At 42.0% G+C, this 19,385-nt stretch overlaps 1 protein-coding gene across 4 annotated transcripts in view; it reads right to left on the reverse strand.

The window, feature by feature from the left end:
* The window catches only part of tsc2 (TSC complex subunit 2), a 36,510-nt gene that overhangs the window by 12,485 nt on the left and 4,640 nt on the right, over positions 1-19,385 (reverse strand). For 3 of the 4 annotated variants that reach the window (XR_005206261.1, XM_037765022.1, XM_037765021.1), the window contains exons 3-29: positions 19,104-19,288; positions 18,897-18,982; positions 18,697-18,807; positions 18,459-18,606; positions 18,212-18,329; positions 18,059-18,107; positions 16,673-16,798; positions 16,442-16,515; positions 16,216-16,342; positions 14,287-14,430; positions 14,050-14,187; positions 13,839-13,942; positions 12,840-12,921; positions 12,447-12,602; positions 12,183-12,302; positions 11,573-11,695; positions 11,357-11,463; positions 10,526-10,691; positions 10,183-10,305; positions 9,089-9,223; positions 8,663-8,852; positions 8,444-8,537; positions 8,255-8,357; positions 5,583-5,677; positions 3,176-3,316; positions 385-546; positions 84-242 (exon numbers count right to left, since the gene is read on the reverse strand). Coding sequence is in view for 3 of the 4 variants with exons in the window: in XM_037765022.1 (XP_037620950.1) it covers positions 84-242; positions 385-546; positions 3,176-3,316; positions 5,583-5,677; positions 8,255-8,357; positions 8,444-8,537; positions 8,663-8,852; positions 9,089-9,223; positions 10,183-10,305; positions 10,526-10,691; positions 11,357-11,463; positions 11,573-11,695; positions 12,183-12,302; positions 12,447-12,602; positions 12,840-12,921; positions 13,839-13,942; positions 14,050-14,187; positions 14,287-14,430; positions 16,216-16,342; positions 16,442-16,515; positions 16,673-16,798; positions 18,059-18,107; positions 18,212-18,329; positions 18,459-18,606; positions 18,697-18,771 (3,059 nt within the window). In the remaining variant the exon portion in view is untranslated. The remainder of the gene's footprint in view (positions 1-83; positions 243-384; positions 547-3,175; positions 3,317-5,582; positions 5,678-8,254; positions 8,358-8,443; positions 8,538-8,662; positions 8,853-9,088; positions 9,224-10,182; positions 10,306-10,525; positions 10,692-11,356; positions 11,464-11,572; positions 11,696-12,182; positions 12,303-12,446; positions 12,603-12,839; positions 12,922-13,838; positions 13,943-14,049; positions 14,188-14,286; positions 14,431-16,215; positions 16,343-16,441; positions 16,516-16,672; positions 16,799-18,058; positions 18,108-18,211; positions 18,330-18,458; positions 18,607-18,696; positions 18,808-18,896; positions 18,983-19,103; positions 19,289-19,385) is intronic. The other variant, XM_037765023.1, reaches the window with a different exon arrangement.

Genomic DNA, 19,385 nt, shown 5'->3' on the forward strand with positions numbered 1-19,385 from the left:
GGCATCCCTAGAGCCACAACTAGCGTGGCTAAAAATCAAAGATTTCTATGGTCATATTCTGCGTGCGTATGAGCATGTTTCACCTCGTCATTTCCCCTCCTCCTCCCAGCCGTTCAGACATGTCCATGCCCAGCAGTGCTTGCGTTCTGACCCCTCCGCTAGTTGTTATGGTCACCAGCTTGTTGCCCACCAGCCAGGTCATGCTGCGACCCCCCGCCAAAAGGAACTCTGCGATGGGAGACCTAAGAGGACAAAAGAGGTAACTTTCATGACTGCTACAGCTTCTTACAATTCTTTTTTTTTTTACAAAACATCACCATTGTAAAGTGCCAACCACACACCATACAAACATGCTGATTAAAAAAAATATAAGTCCTTGCCCACCTCTTTGGCAGGGCGGAGAAGTTGGAAAAGACATATCGTGCCATCATGTCCAAACAGGTCTCTGTGAGCTCCAGGTGGACGGTCTTCAGCCCCTCGTCTGCCTGAGTCACCGCGTTTTCATCAGCGGAGCCCAGACTGCAGGTGGTGGTTGAGGTGTGCATCCTACAGGAGGAAACGGAGAGACAGTTAAACAACGGCGAGAAGGGAAGAGGAGGAAGAAGGAGGCACGCAGGCTCCAGATATATTCTAACATGTAATCGGTGCACACAGAGACATGCAAGCTTGGATATACAGACACAGAGAGAAGTGCAAGATATCACAAAAATCCCACAAACACACCACGTCTGCCAATATCACATGCAAAGCAAGCATTTATATTCACACATGCATCCACCCGTGTGTATATAAGCAACTGCACCGACAGATAATTAAGCATACAAACACAGACATACACTGGGACATGGTATAAGAGGCCTCATAAGCGGTGGCACGACACTGGTTATTTCCCTAGAAGCAGATAAGCTCTGTATAGGAGGCAGAAGGGAACTATGGTGTAATATGTTTTGATGCCAAGTACGCCACAGGACTGCAGAGAAACCAGCAGGTAGAAGCTGTGTGAGTGAATGTGTTTAACTCGGCGCTAATGTCTCTGCTGCAGCCAAATCTCTTTATTAGTGTTCGCTGTGTGGAATGAGCAGCACCTCTTTGTATCCACAACAACCATTACTGCTGTGCTCTACAGGCAAATCAAGTTAAAAGCATCTTTAGGATATTAACATCAGTCTCAATCAGGGCTCAAGAGATACTTCAGTCAAAATGAAGGCCTCGCTGGCTCGCTGCTCAGAAGTAAACACACAAAAAGTGAGCAATTTACAGCAACACACTGGGATGACTGAACCCAACTGTGATGTCTCTGTTCAGCACTGTGGGGAGTATACAAGGCAGGCAGACTAATTTCATGCCTCACTGACTCAAAGAAAAGTTGTAACAAACGAACAAATATTAAACCAAATATGGCAGAAAACAACTATGTAGGAATAGGGAATAATGCAAGATGAACATCTGTCCATGGTGGATCTATCAAGGGTTAACAGTTTTAGCTTTGTTTTTGTCAGCCTTGTAACTATCTCCAGTTTAAATAAGACACTATAATATAATCTTTTTTTTTTTTTTTTAAATACAAATATATTTAATATTTCTTTTACAGCTGTTCAGATTCATTCAGAATCAGAAGGAACAAGAAGAAATCTCCCACTCAGACCAAGTCCCAGTGTATGAATAAACAACTATTCCACACATTTTTTGTACTTACCATTCTGCTACAATGATTCATTTTTCACTTCAATGTCAATTGGACACATACTCCAAACAGCATGACCATGAAACGCTCACGACTTTAACCTGACTGTAGTGTGCTGTGTTCACTGCTTTCTAACGTCACATTCATTTCATTGCATTTACACAATGCAAATCTAAACAGAATATCATGGCATTTTGTAAGAGGTATATTAGTATTGTAGGTATAGTACAAGTATGGATATATGAGCGTCACAACACAAGCTCGGCTAAACAAGAAGAATAAAACAAAATGTGTTTGTTTGTTTGTTTTTCCTCGATATCACAGAGTTCAATTTTATGAAAAGTCTAAAAACTTAAAACATGGTCATGTTGTCTGAAGTGAAGTCCACCAGAAAACAATCTAACTTGTCACTTAGGTTTTACCATTCAAGAGACACAAACTGTTTGATAAAACAGCAGCTGTTGCAGCGGTTGAAGCAGGTTAAACAGATCCACACAGCAGTTGTTTAGTAGGATAAAGTTCCATGTGTCACTGAAATTAAATACACAGTACTTTCAAACATTAAAGTACTGGGCTTTTGCTGCCATCTGTTGGGCAGGAGGGGTAGGACATATTCAATATAGTGGCACTGCAGCCACGTCTGACAACTGCAGTGTTAGATCAAACATCTGTCAGTCACGTGAGCAAGTCAGCCAAGCCGAGATAAGCATTAAGATATGGAGATAAATCAGGCAGAGAGTGGTTGTGTGTATATGTGTGTGGTGATATGAATCTGTAATCAAACATTTAAAAGATCACATCTGCCCAGCTAGTCTTAAAATCCCACACCAGGAGATTGCCATGGTCTTAGCAGCACAGTGTATGTTTGTCAGTGGAGCAAAACAAAATTATGTCAAGCAAGCAAACAAAGCAGTTGTGTTGCTGTCGTCCCCATCACTGGCCGAGGAAGCAGAAGTTCCCTCCCACCAGGAAAAGGGAGGCAGAGTTGTAGGTTGTGGTTGTTGTGAATCAGGATAAGATCCCATCACTTTGAATATGCATGCTTTTCACCAGTCCCTCCTGCCATTCATTTGTTGTTAGGCCAATCAAAACCAGTCAGCAATACACCCAGCAAAACAAAAGAAAGACAAACTAAAATTCAAAGAAAATAAAAGCTAAATCTGTGTTAGAGCAAAATCAAACAGAAAAACATCAAATGTTGTCCGATGTCTTCTTTAAACACCGCATGCAAGAGCAAATCATAAAAACAAAAGTAAAACAGCACGTGTATGACCGCAGCCCAAAACAAACCAAAAAGGTCGACACACAAACCTTCCTCCAGCATGCACCACCCGCCCCAGGTGACCCTGGCAACAAACCACCCGAACGCCCGCCCAACGGACCCGCATGACAATGACCCTACACCCCCATCAACCATCCCATGGAGGAAGCAACAAGTGTTTGGGTTGTTGTTGTTTTTTTGTTTGGTTACCCAGAAGGCTCTTCTCTAACCTGCGGACCGCGTGTTCGGAGACACTGATGCTGCGGGAGCGGAAAGCATCCATTGCTGACAGGTCCCTCAGCTCTTTAACTGGAGAGCTGCTGCTATTGGCTACCGCCGCTGCCGCCTTCGCCACTTTCGCTGCCCGCAGACTGGGCAGAGGGGAACGGGCCCGGGTTGGCGATTTGGTGGCGATGGGCAGTAAGGGGGTGGATCATCGTGAGGGTGGTGGTGGTTTGGGAGTGTGGGGGGGAGAATGTGGTGCATGGAGGTATATCAGGAGACAGCAGGAATCGTCACCCGAGCACCAGAGCAAAGGGCACACGCCACGCAGAGAGGAGGGGGGGTGGGGAGGGGCAGGGTACAGAGGGTAGGGCCACAAAGGACAAAGGGCAGAGGTCAAAGGAGAAGGGATGGGCCAGGAGCAATGCAGGAAGGATCGAGGATGACACGACCACCCCCCAAAACCACAACCACAACGCAGCGCCCAATCGCAGGAGGCAGGGGAGGGGGTCAAATGAAGAATTGAAAGAAAAACAAAACAAGGTGAAAATTAACAGCAGTGAACACTATGAATCAGATTACAGGAGAGCGGAGTAAGGGATTCAAAAAAAGGGTAAACATCAACTGAAAGGAAAAACAGACAAGCTACAGCAGAGGGTCAAACAGCTTCTGCTACTCAGAAATGAAAATACACACAGAAAGTATTCAGGAGAGCAACAAAATAAACATTATTTCACACAGCAGGTACATAGTGAAGCCAAGGACTAGTACAGGAGAAGTGAAGTAGTAGGGATGGACTCAGCACAGGCCTGACATAATGGAAGTTATAACACAAGAAAAAACATCCAACTGAAAATGAAATGCTGGGTTAAACCTGAGGGTTGGATCACAGCAAGTCTGGAGTAAAAACTCTGAGGGAGCCAATGAAGGACAAGACTAATTACTGTACTTCAATAGATTTAAAAAGGTAATCAAGGCTTTTGGAAACCCCAAATTCAACTTCAAATGTTCCCATAACTTGGTTTTATTCATATGAAATCTGACATGCAGCCCTCCAACCCAACGGAGCGCAATAAGCAGCACAAGGTTAGATCACTGGATGAATGATGACACAATATGGAACACTGAAATTGGGTTCATATGGAAGATCAGTACAAACTGATGTTAGCAGAGGCACTACGTATCACTATGAAAAGCTGTAACGGGGAGTGTGCTTGATTGCAATGACAGCAAGGGTGTTAGGAGTTTTTTTTTTTTAAATAAACAATTAGGTGTGGGCAACCCAAGCAAGATTGAGGGGACTTGGGGAAGAAGATGTTATTGCACAACAGAGGAGGAAAAATGATTTAATAAAAGGCTAAAATGGGCAAAAAAAGCGAAAAATAAGAAGATATATGGGACAGAAGTGTAATAGATTCTTTGGGGAACGGCCCATCCAGACGGTGTGATCTCAAACTATATCGGTTACTTTGTTATAGTTATTTTGGGTCTATGAAATGTGCACCGTGATGCACTATTGGTTTAACGAGGAGACTTATTTTAGAAATTTTAAAGAGGACTTATCAGCTGGTCAGCTGTCAGCTGGTTAAACTTCTGCTCAGTCCCTTCCTTCTCTCTGTGATCACCTCTACTGTGCTGCGATGAGTTACTTTGGATGTTTTTAATTTCAGATTATTGGGGCGATAAAGACACGGACAACCGACAAACATTCACACCGTGTACAGATGAGAATGACGCCTTGCTGAGAAAAGCTTCCTTACACCTGTGTGAAAGAGAAATTGTGTATTTCTCTTTGTGTACATGTAAAGTCTGTGTTTACTGTGGTCATAAACAACAACAGATGGTGAAATGTGACAGCAGGAGAAAGAAAACCAGATAGTTGTTTCCCCAAGCTATCGCTCTGTATGTACTTTTATATTATATGCTACAGGTGGTGGACACATTAACACAAACATCTGGACAATCTAATGCCATCCACTATAACAACATTACTTTTAATTACTACCACATGGAGGAACCAAAACCTCTCTGAGTGCCAACAAAAATGTTCTGTCGACTGTAGGACTATTGTCTTAGATTACATTATATTATACAGGTGTTTGTGTAATTTTGTCCATCCCCTATATGTCATTAATATGAGAAAATATGAATTTTGAATAAAAAACAAATTGTGTCAGAAAAAACAACAAATTTCAAAATGTAAAAAGTATAAACAATAAATAAAATGAACTAATGATCACCATGGCAACCTGAGAGTAGTCACTGCAACCATCACGCCATAGTACCAGTCATGCTGAGTCCCCCGTTACCTCGTCAACCCCAACCCCCTTACACCACAATGGCCACATGGGCTGTGTGTGATGCTACTGGGTTTGCATGTCAGCACTTGCAGCTGTGTGTGTGCGTATGCTTTACCTCTTGGGCCTTTCATTGAGGCTGGTGCTTCGGGCACGAAATGAACTTTGCTCATGACCGTCATCGAATGGCAGCAGGGCGTTGGAACGCAAACCCTGAGGACATAGACAAAGGTGTGAATGGAAAGATATAGAGATGCAAAACTTAAATGTATTTAAAGTCAATGCAGGGGTCTGCTACGACTCCAAAATAGGGTCAAAAGATTAAAGATACGGCTCATTCAATTTAAAAATTTACATCATTATATAGTCCATAGTCACTGTTATGGTGTAACGTCACAGGTCTGCAGGTTTATATTCTGTCCACCACTTTTTGCTTTGTAACAACATTTTGGGAAATGCACTTATTCGCTATCTTGCTGAGAGTTAGATGTCTGTCAGTTAAATATGATGCTACAGCCAGTGGATGGTTAGCTTAGCTTAGCATTAAAGGTGCAGTGTGTGGGATTTGGCACCATCTAGCGGTGAGGTTGCAGATTGCAACCAACTGAAGCTTCTCCCATGTGCCAAGCGTATAGGAGAACTACGGTGACTGATGCAAATCGCGAATGGCCTTATCTAGAGCCAGTGTTAGGTTTGTCCGTTCTGGGCTACTGTACTGTACTCCGTGAAAAGGACCCGCTCCGTATCTAGATATATACTGCTCATTCAAAGGTAACGAAAACACAATGATTCTTATTTTCAGGTGATTGTACATTAAAAAAAACATATTTATTAACATTATATTCCATTCCTGCCAATATATCCCCCTAATCGTTACACACTTGTCCTTTAAGAAAGGTTTCTGGATAGAAAAAAAAAAATCTTTCCTCAAGTGTGAAACTGTCTTTTATAAATGCGTATGCACAAGAATGAGGTGAGAGCACATTGAGGACATTGATTTCCATGTGGGAGTTATGCCCTTGTACTTTCTCCCAGTACTGTATAGTCTCTCTTTCTCAGTATTTGCGTGTGTGTTTGTACAGACGTAGGCAAAGTTGTTGGTACCCTTCCGTTAAAGAGAGAAAAACCCACAATGGTCACTGAAATAACTTGAAACTGACAAAAGTAATAATAAATAAAAATTTACTGAAAATGAACTAATGAAAATCAGACATTGTTTTTGAATTGTGGTTCAACAGAATCATTTTAAAAAACAAACTAATGAAACTGACCTGGACAAAAAATGATGGTACCCCTAGAAAAGATGTAAAATAATGTGACCATAGGGACATGTTAAACTAAGGTATGTCCTGTAATTAGCATCACAGGTGTCTTCAAACTTGTAATCAGTCAGTCTGCCTATTTAAAGGGTGAAAAGTAGTCACTGTGCTGTTTGGCATCATGGTGTGTACCACACTGAACATGGACCACAGAAAGCTAAGGAGAGAGTTGTCTCAGGAGATCAGAAAGAACATTATAGACCTTCATGTTAAAGGTAAAGGCTATAAGACCATCTCCAAGCAGCTTGACATTCCTGTGACTACAGCTGCACATATTATTCAGAAGTTTAAGGTCCATGGGACTGTAGCCAACCTCCCTGGACGTAGCCGCAAGAGGAAAATTGATGACATATTGAAGAGACGGATAATACGAATGGTAACCAAAGAGCCCAGAACAACTTCCAAAGAGATTAGAGGTGAACTCCAAGGTCAAGGTACATCAGTGTCAGATCGCACCATCCGTCACTGTTTGAGCCAAAGTGGACTTAATGGAAGACAACCGAGGAGGACACCAAATCATAAAAAAGCGAGACTGGAATTTTCCAAAATGCATATTGACAAGCCACAAAGCTTCTGGGAGAATGTCCTTTGGACAGATGAGACAAAACTGGAGCTTTTTGGCAAGTCACATCAGCTCTATGTTCACAGACGAAGAGATGAAGCATCCAAAGAAAAGAACACTGTACCTAATGTGAAACATGGAGGAGGCTCGGTTATGTTCTGGGGCTGCTTTGCTGCATCTGGCACAGGGTGTCTTGAATCTGTGCAGGGTGCAATGAAATCTCAAGACTATCAAGGCATTCTGGAGCGAAATGTGCTGCCCAGTGTCAGAAAGCTTGGTCTCAGTTGCAGGTCATGGGTCCTCAAACAGGATAATGACCCAAAACACACAGCTAAAAACACCCAAGAATGGCTAAGAACAAAACATTGGACTATTCTGAAGTGGCCTTCTATGAGCCCTGATCTAAATCCTATTGAACATCTGTGGAAGGAGCTGAAACATGCAGTCTGGAGAAGGCACCCTTCAAACCTGAGACAGCTGGAGCAGTTTGCTCACGAGGAGTGGGCCAACATACCTGTAGACAGGTGCAGAAGTCTCATTGAGAGTTACAGAAATCACTTGATTGCAGTGATTGCCTCAAAAGGTTGTGCAACAAAATATTAAGTTAAGGGTACCATCATTTTTGTCTAGGCCAGTTTCATTACTTTGTTTTTTTAAATGATTCTGCTGAACCATAATTCAAAAACAATATCTGATTTTCATTAGTTAATTTTCAGTGAATTTTTATTTATTATTACTTCTGTCAGTTTCAAGTTATTTCAGTGACCATTGTTGGTTTTTCTTTCTTTAACGGAAGGGTACCAACGATTTTGCCTACGTCTGTATGTGTTTATATGTGTCTGATGTCATATTTCAAAATAAAAATTGCAAGTCACAAAATAAGGTAGAAAGACGAACCAGCACACACACCTTTGTGATGTACTGAACAAAGTCCTTGCGGAAGGGGAGTCTGCAGCGTATGAACCACATGGCAATCACATGGTGGGCCAGGGACACGATGTACTGGTTGAACCTGACGGGAATGAAAGAAACAAACAGGTCAGAGGGTGTCTGTGCGTTGGAGAATACATGTGTGTTAGTGTGTATGTGAGCGCTTACTTGGATGGGTTAGTGTAAGGTAGAGAGATGGCAAACACACTGACATACTGCTCAGCTACAAAGTTGGCATACAGGTGGGGCAGGCGCACCAGAGCTATGAAAGAGAACAAAAGAAAGAACACGTCAACCAAACACCTTGACCTTGAACATTCAACAATGGTAAAGAAACTTTAAAGAAAAACGCTGAAGAAGTTTTCAGAAAAAGCTTTTGGTGCTCACTGGAGAGGAACTCGAGCATAGGAGACGCCATGGCAACGGTGGCAGAGATGTGGGTTAGCTTGACGATAAGAGCGGGGAGGAGCTTGATCATGATGTCAGGCATCTCCACCGTGCACATTGTAAGAGCCACCACACACTGTTTGGCACAGCGGTAAATGAGGCCGGTCTCGAGGCACTGAACCAGTTCTCTCTGTAGAGGGGAAAGGAAATTAACTAACATCATTCCAGCATGGAAATAACTGCCTCCATGTATGTGTGTGGAGGGGCTGGTAAATCTGTGTGATATACAGACACCAGCCATAATGGGCTGCTGTTGCCCAAATGTGGATATTCTGGCAGTCAGTAAACGCAACATGCAAGCTTCAGAGCATCCTAGAAACCTGTTAGTGATGTCGACTATTACTTTCTACAGACCATCGTTTGTACCTGTCTTGACTGCTCCAGATAGTTATGGTAGGAGGTGATCGCTGTGAGAACAGGAACCACCGCCAGCTGAACTTCAGTGCGAGAAAACCCCTCTGGGGTCTTCTTCAAGCGCTCTGAGATCAGACGATCTGTCACCTTCAAGCACACAAACAAAAAAATGAGCAATGTATAGCAGCATGACATCTGGTCATGTGTATGCAAGCAAATCCACATGTGTACAGACTTTTAAGTATAGACCTTTTCATTGCCATTCTGTTTCTAGTGCAACAGCTTTGGTCCAAGTTTACTTCCTAACAGCTACTGCATTAACAACCATAGAGAGGTGAAGTCCCGCCCGTTTCAGTGGACCACCATGGGATCTTATTTTGGAAAAAATGTGAACGGTAGTTTTTTGATCCCGTTTGAATTGCGCCATGAATCACACATATGATGTTTGTCAATTTAAAAGATAATTTTGCAAATCAAGAAAGTCGCAGTTTGTTGTAAAACTGTTGAAGTATCAGACTGTGAAAATACGTAACTAGAAAGACTATACACCCAGAAGTTACGTAAGTGACGTCTCTCTCACTGAAGCTACGATGCCTGTGTGTTTTGTACTGGGATGTACTCACACGACCAACGGGTCTCGCTCGTTCTTTTGCTTTCCGGCTGATAAAAAGACCAGGAGTTGTTGGATAAAACACATCAGGTAAGATAACATTTAATTTGTGTGTGGTCATAGCTAAGTTAGCCAGCTGGCTAGTGTTGGTGACGTATATTGTGCGAGACGAGAGATGTAGTTCACTGAGCGGTTTCACACAAAACTAAATGATACTATGACAAACTGCAACTTTCTTGACCTGCAAAATTATCTCTTCAATTGACGAACATCGTATGTGTGATTCATGCTACAATTCGAACGGGATAAAAAGATTATTCGTCTTTCGCCGTTACCGTACATATTTTTTCCAAAATAAGGTCCCATGGGGTCCACCGGAAGGGGATGCACTTCGCCTCTCTATTGGAACAGGAAATACAAAGGGGCCCTTTTGGAACGTTTATGTTATCAAGTTTGAAAAGGTCTATAGATTTGCATGTGTCTTTATTTGCACTACCATGCAGCAGAGTGTAGAACAGAGCTGGTCCAAGCTGCATGGCGACGTGAGCAGCAGCACTTTGTACTGCAGCGTCCACGGCAGCTTGTCGAGAACCAGCCTAAACACCTTCCAATCGGTCTCCTACAAGACAAAAATAAACCAGGTCTGATATCTTGAAAGATAGCAGGGAAATTACTGTAACCATCTGTCGCATGTGGATCTGTCCAAAGTAATTTGCTTCAAAGGGGGACAAAATCCCTGGAGCAATAGCCACAAGAAATAGCAGTCGGTACTTTGACGCAGACATTGCACTCCATGCATGCCCTTATCTGTGAGTTGGATACAATAATTTTGTGTGTACCATTTTGAGGCACTGCAGGAGGACACTGAAGGCCGGTGCGTAGGGCAGGTAGGCTGAGCGTATTGAGGCTGTTGAAGCGGAAGGAGCAGTGGGAGGAGCAGGGCTGCCAGCAGGAGGAGATGTTGAACCTGCAGGCTTCTTTTCACTGACACGCTTCTCTGGCTCCCTGAAACAACAAAAGGACAGTTAACACGACAACTCGTTATGTAAATTTGTTTTAACGCCACTAATTTCTTTAATGCATTAACGCAACTTGCAATTTGTAGGTTGTAGCTGGCTCAGTTTTAGAGCTAGAGTGATGACTATTAAACTTGAAAACCTAAGGATTCCATTGGTACCAACTATGTCATACTAGCTTAGCGAGAAGGAGGCTAAATAACGCTCCAAACTTGCGCTGAATTTTAGAGAGAAAAATCTGTTGTGGCCATTTTCAAAGGGGTCCCTTGACTTCTGACCTCAAGATATGCTGATGAAAATGGGTTCTATGGGTACCCACGAGTCTCCCCTTTACAGACATGCCCACTTTATGATAATCACATGCAGTTTGGGGCAAGTCATAGGGAAGTCAGCACACTGACACACTGACAGCTGTTGTTGCCTGTTGGGCTTGAGTTTGCCATGTCATGATTTGAACATATTTTTTATGCTAAATGCAGTACCTGTGAGGGTTTCTGGACAATATTTGTCATTGTTTTGTGTTGATAATTGATTTCCAATAATAAATATATACATACATTTGCATAAAGCAGCATATTTTTCCACTCCCATGTTAATAAGAGTATTAAATACTTCAAACAAACAAACAAATCTGTGGTGTGCGTGCGTCTTCACCCTGTGTCACAGTAGCAGTAAGGGCTGAACCTCATGGCCCCGTCTTTGTTGGGGACCCCGAGACGGTGAAGAGAGTCCGCTCGCATCATCAGGAAGAAGTCAAACACCTGAAGGAGAGAATGAAAGCGAAAAGAATAAAAAGTCAACATGCATGTATGTTACAAATGGATTAAGAGATGAACAAATATGCACAGAAAAAAAATTAATCCCCCCTACCTGTAGTCTAATACTGGAAGCGATAGTTGAACTGTACTTGTTCTTGTAGTGAAGCTGCAGGTGGCTGATAAGCAACTCATACACGCGACTAGCGTGACCAGCTGGTAGGCTGTAAAGCTTGCTCTGCCAGGAGAGAAAAGGATGGAGGTTAATCACCAGATTCACAAAAACCTCATAGGGAATTATTTTCTTCAACTGTGACATAGGAAAAAATGTTTGTAGTGCAATTTTTTATCACTTGATTGTCTTAAGTTAAAAAGATAAAACTCAAGAAAAGTTGATATGAATCAAAAGTTAAACTATTTATTCTCTGGTATGTTTACAAACATTACTGATATGAAGAAACCTTAAACAGCATCAGATAGCTATCAGGCAGACTGCATCATTATCTGTAAACATGCCCATCTAGAATCATATCAATTCACTTTTTCGTTCTTTCTTCAGGTGGCCAATTAAGTTTGTAAATATTAAAACAAATGAAGTTTGCAAGAGATAAGAACAATATTGAGTGTTCACATTTCAGATCCTTTTAAGCTGTATCTTTTTCTGAAATAACTTCTTAACATCAATCTTAATGTCACTTTTGTGAATCCAGCCCTCATGTGTCTACCTGCAGGATTTCCAGCAGGCCCAGTATAGCAGTCCTGACGTCCTCCATAGGGGACTCTGCTGTCGGGTCTCTCTCTGAAACCTCCAGGGGCCCTGGACACACCAGAGAGCGACTGGACACCTACACAGAGAAAGAAACACTAAAATGACTTCAGCGTAGCTGGAATGGACAGAACTACATTACTTCATGAGGGTTAAAGTGAGACAACATAAACATCTGTCTGTCTGTCTGTCTGTCTGTCTGTCTGTCTGTCTGTCTGTCTACCCGCTCAATGATGTCCAGTAGGCTGGTGAAGTGGTGTGTGTTGCAGCCCTCAGCGAGGTCCACCAGTAGCTGGGTGGCCTGTTTTCGGACGGCCAGGTCCCGGTCGTCAGCTATCCCACTGAGCTGGGGGATCACCACCATTTCAATCAACTCATCCTGGAACAAGTCAAAGAAGAAAATAAGACAAAGAGTTTTATCTTATTAAATTGTAATGACCTATACATCGGTGAAAACAGAAAACAAAGTTTACCACACATCAGTGTACAACAGCAAAACAGTTAAACAGAAATGTTACAGACACAGACAGGACAGACATATAATAACAAACACAGCGACAGTGGATTTGACAGTTAACAAAGATGCAAATGTGCGTGTGTGTGTGAGCGTACAGACCTCGTAAAGCTGTCGGTTGGTACTGAGAACGAAGGACAGGATATGAAGCACCTTGATTCTTATCACGCTGCGAGGCTCGTTCCTTTCAGAGAGAAAGCAAGATAACAGCAAAGATTACGGTACAGCCGAGATGGGATGAGACAGAGGTCGAGGTGATGATTATCATAATGACCAACTTTACATAGTAGCCATTTTCATATAGTGAGACCATTTTTTGAAACTTGACCTCACTGTATAAAATGACCTGTGGTGACCTCTAGGATAATCACAGCCTCATGAAACTTTACAGCCACAAACTAGAGACCTAGAGCATTCAGAGGATGGATGGCTTTCCTAGGTAGATTGAGATGGATTGAGAATAAGGGGGTTTCTGAGCAGTTTCCAGAACAGAAGTGCTCGCCATCCAATCACCGAAAAATGCAATTATTGCAGAAATCTCAAAATGTCAAAAGTTTTTGATCCCAAATTACAGCATGGCTTTTTCTGTGGTGTTCCTCAAGGTCTTGGTGACTTAATGTGGTATTTTGGAGGGATTATTGATAATTTTTATCAATTCAAGAGGTAAAATTTTTTTTTAAATTTAGCACCAAATGTGTGTTACAAATGGTATCAACAACAAAAATAATGCAACAACTTAAGGGATATAATAGAGCATGGGGATGACATCATATACTTCCAACATAATGTTCTAAGCCCGTATACACTTTCACACTTTATTTTAATTAATTGATTATTTTTTTATTTCTTATTCATGACAATAACAATTTGACACACAGTGCTGAGCTGCATCTCAAATTAATCTTCAGGTTCCCAGCTTTCAGATGATATACACCACTTCTATGTTAGATATACTGTTGACCTGCTATCTCCCCCTAAAGACCCCCCGTAGCCCCCTAAAAAAGTCAAAAACCTGTCTATTGTGGGTCTCAGAGGGTTGACAAAGAGGGACACAAATGCCAAAATCTCGTCACAGAGGCGATAGATATCTGTGCATCCTACCTGAAAAATTTCTCCATGAGGCGGTGAAGGCTCTGAATCCAGCTGTCCTTGGCTGGCTGGATGGACTGCGCCCTGTACGAGATGAGGGTCAGCACTGATGCATCCTGTCACACACGCACAAGATTAAGATTAAAAAAGTAGCTGCAGTATGTTAGCAGACCAAATGAGGACACAAGATGACACCAAGGGATGGAAACTCAAAAACACTAACGGGTCTCTTGTCAGCACATTTCTCCACCAGACTGAAGAACTTCTCGGTGGAACCGTGGTAACCGTTCTGCTCGTAAAGCTCCTCTACTGTGGTCAACAGCTCATACACAATGGCCTTCAACTCCGCACTGCCTATTGTCTGTGAAGACAGATGAGGCGGGCCATTTGGTCAAAAAACAACAGGTATTTTAATCTGTTTGTGTGTGTGTGTGCACATGTGCAGTATGTATGTGTGTACCTGGATCTGCTGCAGCAGTCGCTCTATGATCCCCAGCAGGATGTCCCAGGTGACCACCTGCAGCTCTTTGCCGTACTTCTTGATCAGTCTAGTGATGGACAGGACGATTTCATAGGACACCACCTCATTGGGACACGACATGGCCTGAGTGGCAGAGGTCAGACAGCAACAGTCGTCACAACTTATTTATTACTTTATTATTATTCATAGTATTGTTTTTCAAACAACCTTCTCTTTGGTCGTTTGTCATGTCTGGTTATTCATTATTGTTCAATCTCAGCTCTCCTATAAATCCTTAGAACGAGGGACAGCGCAACAACTGATAACGTCACACTGGATACTGCTTGATAGAATCTATTGTATGATAACACTAATAACGCAAAAGGGAGATCCAGTCTATGCCACACACATTTGTACTTGGCACAGCAGCATGCATGTGAATGTATGTGTTTCATCGCACAAAGTGACAGAGCAATGCTTGGAGAGAAAAAGAGACAACTCTGTTCTGAAAATTGACATTGTGCATTGACAATATTAGACTTGAAACAATTAATCAATTAATTGATAAGTTTGTCCACAGAAAATGTATCTGCAACAATTTTGTTCACTGATTAATTGCTTAAAGGACCAGTGTGTAGGATTTGGGAGTATCTAGCAGTAGGGCTGCATGATTATATCCAAAATGATAATCCCGATCTTTTTGATCAATATTGAGATCACGATTATTTATCACGATTATTCATAGATTTTAGGGACAAAATATTTTTATTGCACTTTCACATTTAAATAAACAGAGTGCTGCTTTCATCTCCGTGTTGTGCAACACTCCTGCTAATGTACAAATCTTTAAAATCAAAATAAGACTTCAAATAAGGTTTTTCTTCACCTGAATTTAGTGCATTTTCGTTTTGTCCGTCTGCTCTCTGTTATTACTCTTCTACTCTGGACCGCAGCAATCAGAAATGTTTTTCACAGGCTGCTACTGTAGGTTGCACATTTTGACATCTAGTATGACATCTTGACATCTTGATCGCCTCCTGGTGGCTGGCTGTTAGTTTAGGAAGAGTTTGATTTGATGCGCAGCTGAGTTTTCTACAGTGGGGAACCTCTGGGTCTGAAAAGTGAAGCTAATGCGGAAGTGCCTTACACTTGCATTCTTTCTAATAGCCAGCAGGGGGCGACTCCTCTGGTTGCAAATAGAAGTCTGATTGTAAAGAAGTCTATGAGAAAATGACCCTATTTCTGACTATGAAAGTTAATTATAACCCTTTTGGTCGCCTAAAAATGTCTTATTCAGTGTTCGGTTGTACTTAGCTCCACCCTCTCGTGGAGAGGACCAGCATCGCGACGGCCAAATACCAAGATGCCGACAGCCACAATCACAAACTCAAGGCTTCAGAACGGCAGTCCAAAAACCAATAGGCGACGTCACGGTGACTACATCCACTTCTTATACAGTCTATGGTTTTCTATGAGCGGAGCACGCATTTTTAAACGTCAATATCGCAGTCGATCATCTTCATTTAATTGTGGGAAGCCAAAATCGTGATCGCAATTAATATTCAATTAATTGTGCAGCCTTATCGAGCGGTGAGGTTGCAGATTGCAACCAACTGAATTCCTCTGCTTTGTGACATTTTGTAGAGCAAATGATAAATCAAGAAAAAAATGTTAGATTATTCAATTGTGAAAATAATCATTAGTCACAGCCCTTAACAATATGTTTTAAAATGAAAACAAAAATGTTTTCCCTGATTTTTTTGCCAAGTATGAATTAGTTAATAAGCAATAAGATAATTTTGGCCAAGATAACATTAATTTTTACTATTTACAAAGTGCATGTAGAAAGAGTGCATGTACTGTACTGTGTGTGTGTGTGTGTGTGTGTGTGTATGTGTGTGTGTGTGTGTGTGTGTGTGTGTGTGTTACCTTGTAGAAAGATGGTAGAACGAGTGTAGGTGTGTTTTTGAGGGCGGGGAGTCTGTGTGCGCCCCACAGGGCCATCCCAACAAAGAATACAGCTCCTCTCAACAATGGTGCATCCTCCATGTACACTCTGGTGGATGTTGCAGGTAGTTAGAGAGACACACTTACACATCACAATAATATATGATGCACCATAAGATCAAAAATAAGTTTAAATCTGGAATAATACCTCTCCTCCATTATGCGGCACATGGTGTAAATAGCGCTGTGGCCAAGGTGAGTCCCCAACACCTTCCTCATCAACTTCAGAAGCACAGAGCAGCACAGCACGGGGGAACAACAAAAAGGACAGAGGAGAGAAGATCAGAGGAGACGGTTATGAATAATGCTCCTTTGCATTAAAGCCTTCAGATAAAAGAAAAAAAGTGCGTGTGTGTATACTATGTGTGTGTTCTCTCACCTTCCAGCAAGATTCACAAAACTCCTTGACGTTGACAGTACGACAGAGTGTGATGATGAAGACAGTGAGAGAGTCTGAGGGCAGACAGTTGTAACACACCACTGCATCCAGTACTTGTAGTGCCACCTGGACACATCATACACAACCACACACACACACACACACACAAAGACAGACAAAAGTAGTACATATGGCAGCGGATCATCATTGAACGTTAATCATTTTTACACAGTGCTTTGGAGAAGAAACAATACAAAGTTAAAACAACTCCGAGGTTCATAAATTCAACAGTAGAGTAGGTTTCACTATATTGGCAGTGTTACTTATGCAGTTAATAACTATTGATGAAATTTAGATAATCGTTGTTTGTTTACGAGAGCTGTCAATCGATTCAAATATTTAATCGCGATTAATCACGTGATTGTCCATAGTTAATTGCGATTAATTGCACATTTTTTTATCTGATCAAAAAAAGTTCAAGCCTTAAAAGGAGATTTGTCAAATAATTAATACTCTTATCAACATGGGAGTGGGCAAATATGTAAATGTTTGTATATATTTATTATTGGAAATCAATTAGCAGCACAAAACAATGACACATATTGTCCAGAAACCCTCACAGGTACTGCATTCAGCAATAAAAATATGCTCAAATCATAACATGGCAAACTCAAGTCGGTGAGTCTTATTACAAAACAGTAATTTTTGAGCAAGGACTGTCAGCATGTACTGTTGAATGTTAACGAGATGTTTGAACAAAGAATGAGTTGATTGTTCTTCGGTTGACAATTGAAAACCAGTTAAACTGCAGTTATAGCTGCTTCAGTTTAAAGGGGACCTATTATGCTTTTTAGTGTATTATATAGTTTTTTGTGCATATAAAAACTTTGCAAGGTTGCAAAGCCCAAAGTCTACGCCAAAGGGAGTTACTCTCTCCCATAGAAACACTGCTTCTGAACTGCCTGAAACACCTTGATTTAAGTCCCGCCTTTTCTTCCGTAACGTGGTGATGTCACCAAGTAACACATTTTGCCCAGCGGATAGTTTGGCACGCCCTCAAACAAAGCTAGTTTGAGCGGAGTTGGAGTGGAGTCCGGAGAATTTGGTTTGGTTGACCAATCACAACAGTGGGCCAGCTGACCAATAAGAACAGACTGGGCTTTTTGGGAGGGCGGGGCAGGAGCTCAAACTGAGCGTTTCAGACAGAGGGTAAAAGGAGGTGCTGCAGCACAGCCGGTATGAGAAAAGTAAAGTGTTTTTTGAACATTAAAGCATGTAAACATGTTCTAGCAGAAACCCAAAATACAAGTATGAACCTGAAAATGAGCATAATAGGTCCTCTTTAACAGAAATCTAAAGTAACTTGAAGAAAAGAAAAGTACCCACCTCAATATCTGTTGAAGATGTTGTTCTATTGCACAGGAGACAGATTTTCCTACAGGGAGCACAACAGAACAAGCAAAAAAATGCATGTTAATAATATTTTCTGGATTTAAAAAAAATCAGAAGTGTGTACATCTGTCTGTATCTCTGACTTACTGGACCATGATGGAGACATTCTGGTCCAGGTAGCAGCTGTTGAACTTCACCAGATTTACGAGAACATGGAGAAAGTCGGAGGTGAGACCTATGTCCATCCACAGGAGGACAAAGCGTGCTGGGGGAGAGGACAAAAACAGCGAGAATAGAATATTACCGGTTCATATTTGGTTGAACAAACACAACTAACTACGCAACCTAATACTACACATCTTTTTCACAGCGTCTGCAGGTCAGTTTTTTGTACCTATGTCCTCTTCCAGGTAAGTGATGTCTTTCCCGTTCTCGGTTAAGGCCTTGAAGACCTCCAACCTATCAGAGAGGTCCTCGTTGCACGGTTGGTAGTCTCTGATCACCTTGAAAAAGTAGGCTCTCAGTGGACCGAGCCGCTCACCCTTTGAATAAACAGCGTGCATTACTTTATGAAATGCCAGGAATTATATTTACATTTCGTATTTGCTTGTGTGTGCATTGTGTCTATATACCTGTCCCTGTATAATGGCCCGCAGCAGCTGCAGGACAGCATGTCTGGCCTCAAGAGGCTGCTCTGGTGTCCGCATGTCCTCCACAGCTCTCCATACAGACTCCACTGCATGCTTAAAAAAAAAAAAAACACAGATTTTGCCAAACACAGAAGATAACATGTACCGCTGTATCAAAAATGTCACACCCGTAGTATACTCACATCCTCAAATTTTTCGTTTTGGCAAGATCACAGACGTGGTTCATCATGCGAACGCGGTTGCTCAGACCGCAGTCCGGGTGGAGCTCCTGAAAGATATCAAGGGGAAAAGAAAAAGCCATGACATGAAGTAAAACAAGATAGAGGAAAAAAGCATGGTGAGTTTCAGTGTGTATGAATATGCATAGATGCTCGGTCTCTTCTGCAAACCTTGATGATGTCAGTCGTAATGATAAACTCTGACGGTCTGGTTTCACTCTGTTTGCTCGGTGGCCGAGGGGGTCCAAGCCCAAAGATCCCCTTCACCTTGTCCTTGAGACTCTCCTTGCTTGGTTGTTTATTCATGGCCCAATCTGGAGATGTGACAGGCTACACAGGCTGGGACTGATGACTGCCTGGAGAAAGAGCAAACACACATTTAGGAAATTTTGCATCACAGTTAGCTTGGATTATAACAAAACAAAACCCAATACCTAAAAGGTCAGATAAAGA

This window comes from Sebastes umbrosus, chromosome 3 (assembly GCF_015220745.1).
Source record: "Sebastes umbrosus isolate fSebUmb1 chromosome 3, fSebUmb1.pri, whole genome shotgun sequence".
Lineage (NCBI taxonomy): Eukaryota > Metazoa > Chordata > Actinopteri > Perciformes > Sebastidae > Sebastes > Sebastes umbrosus.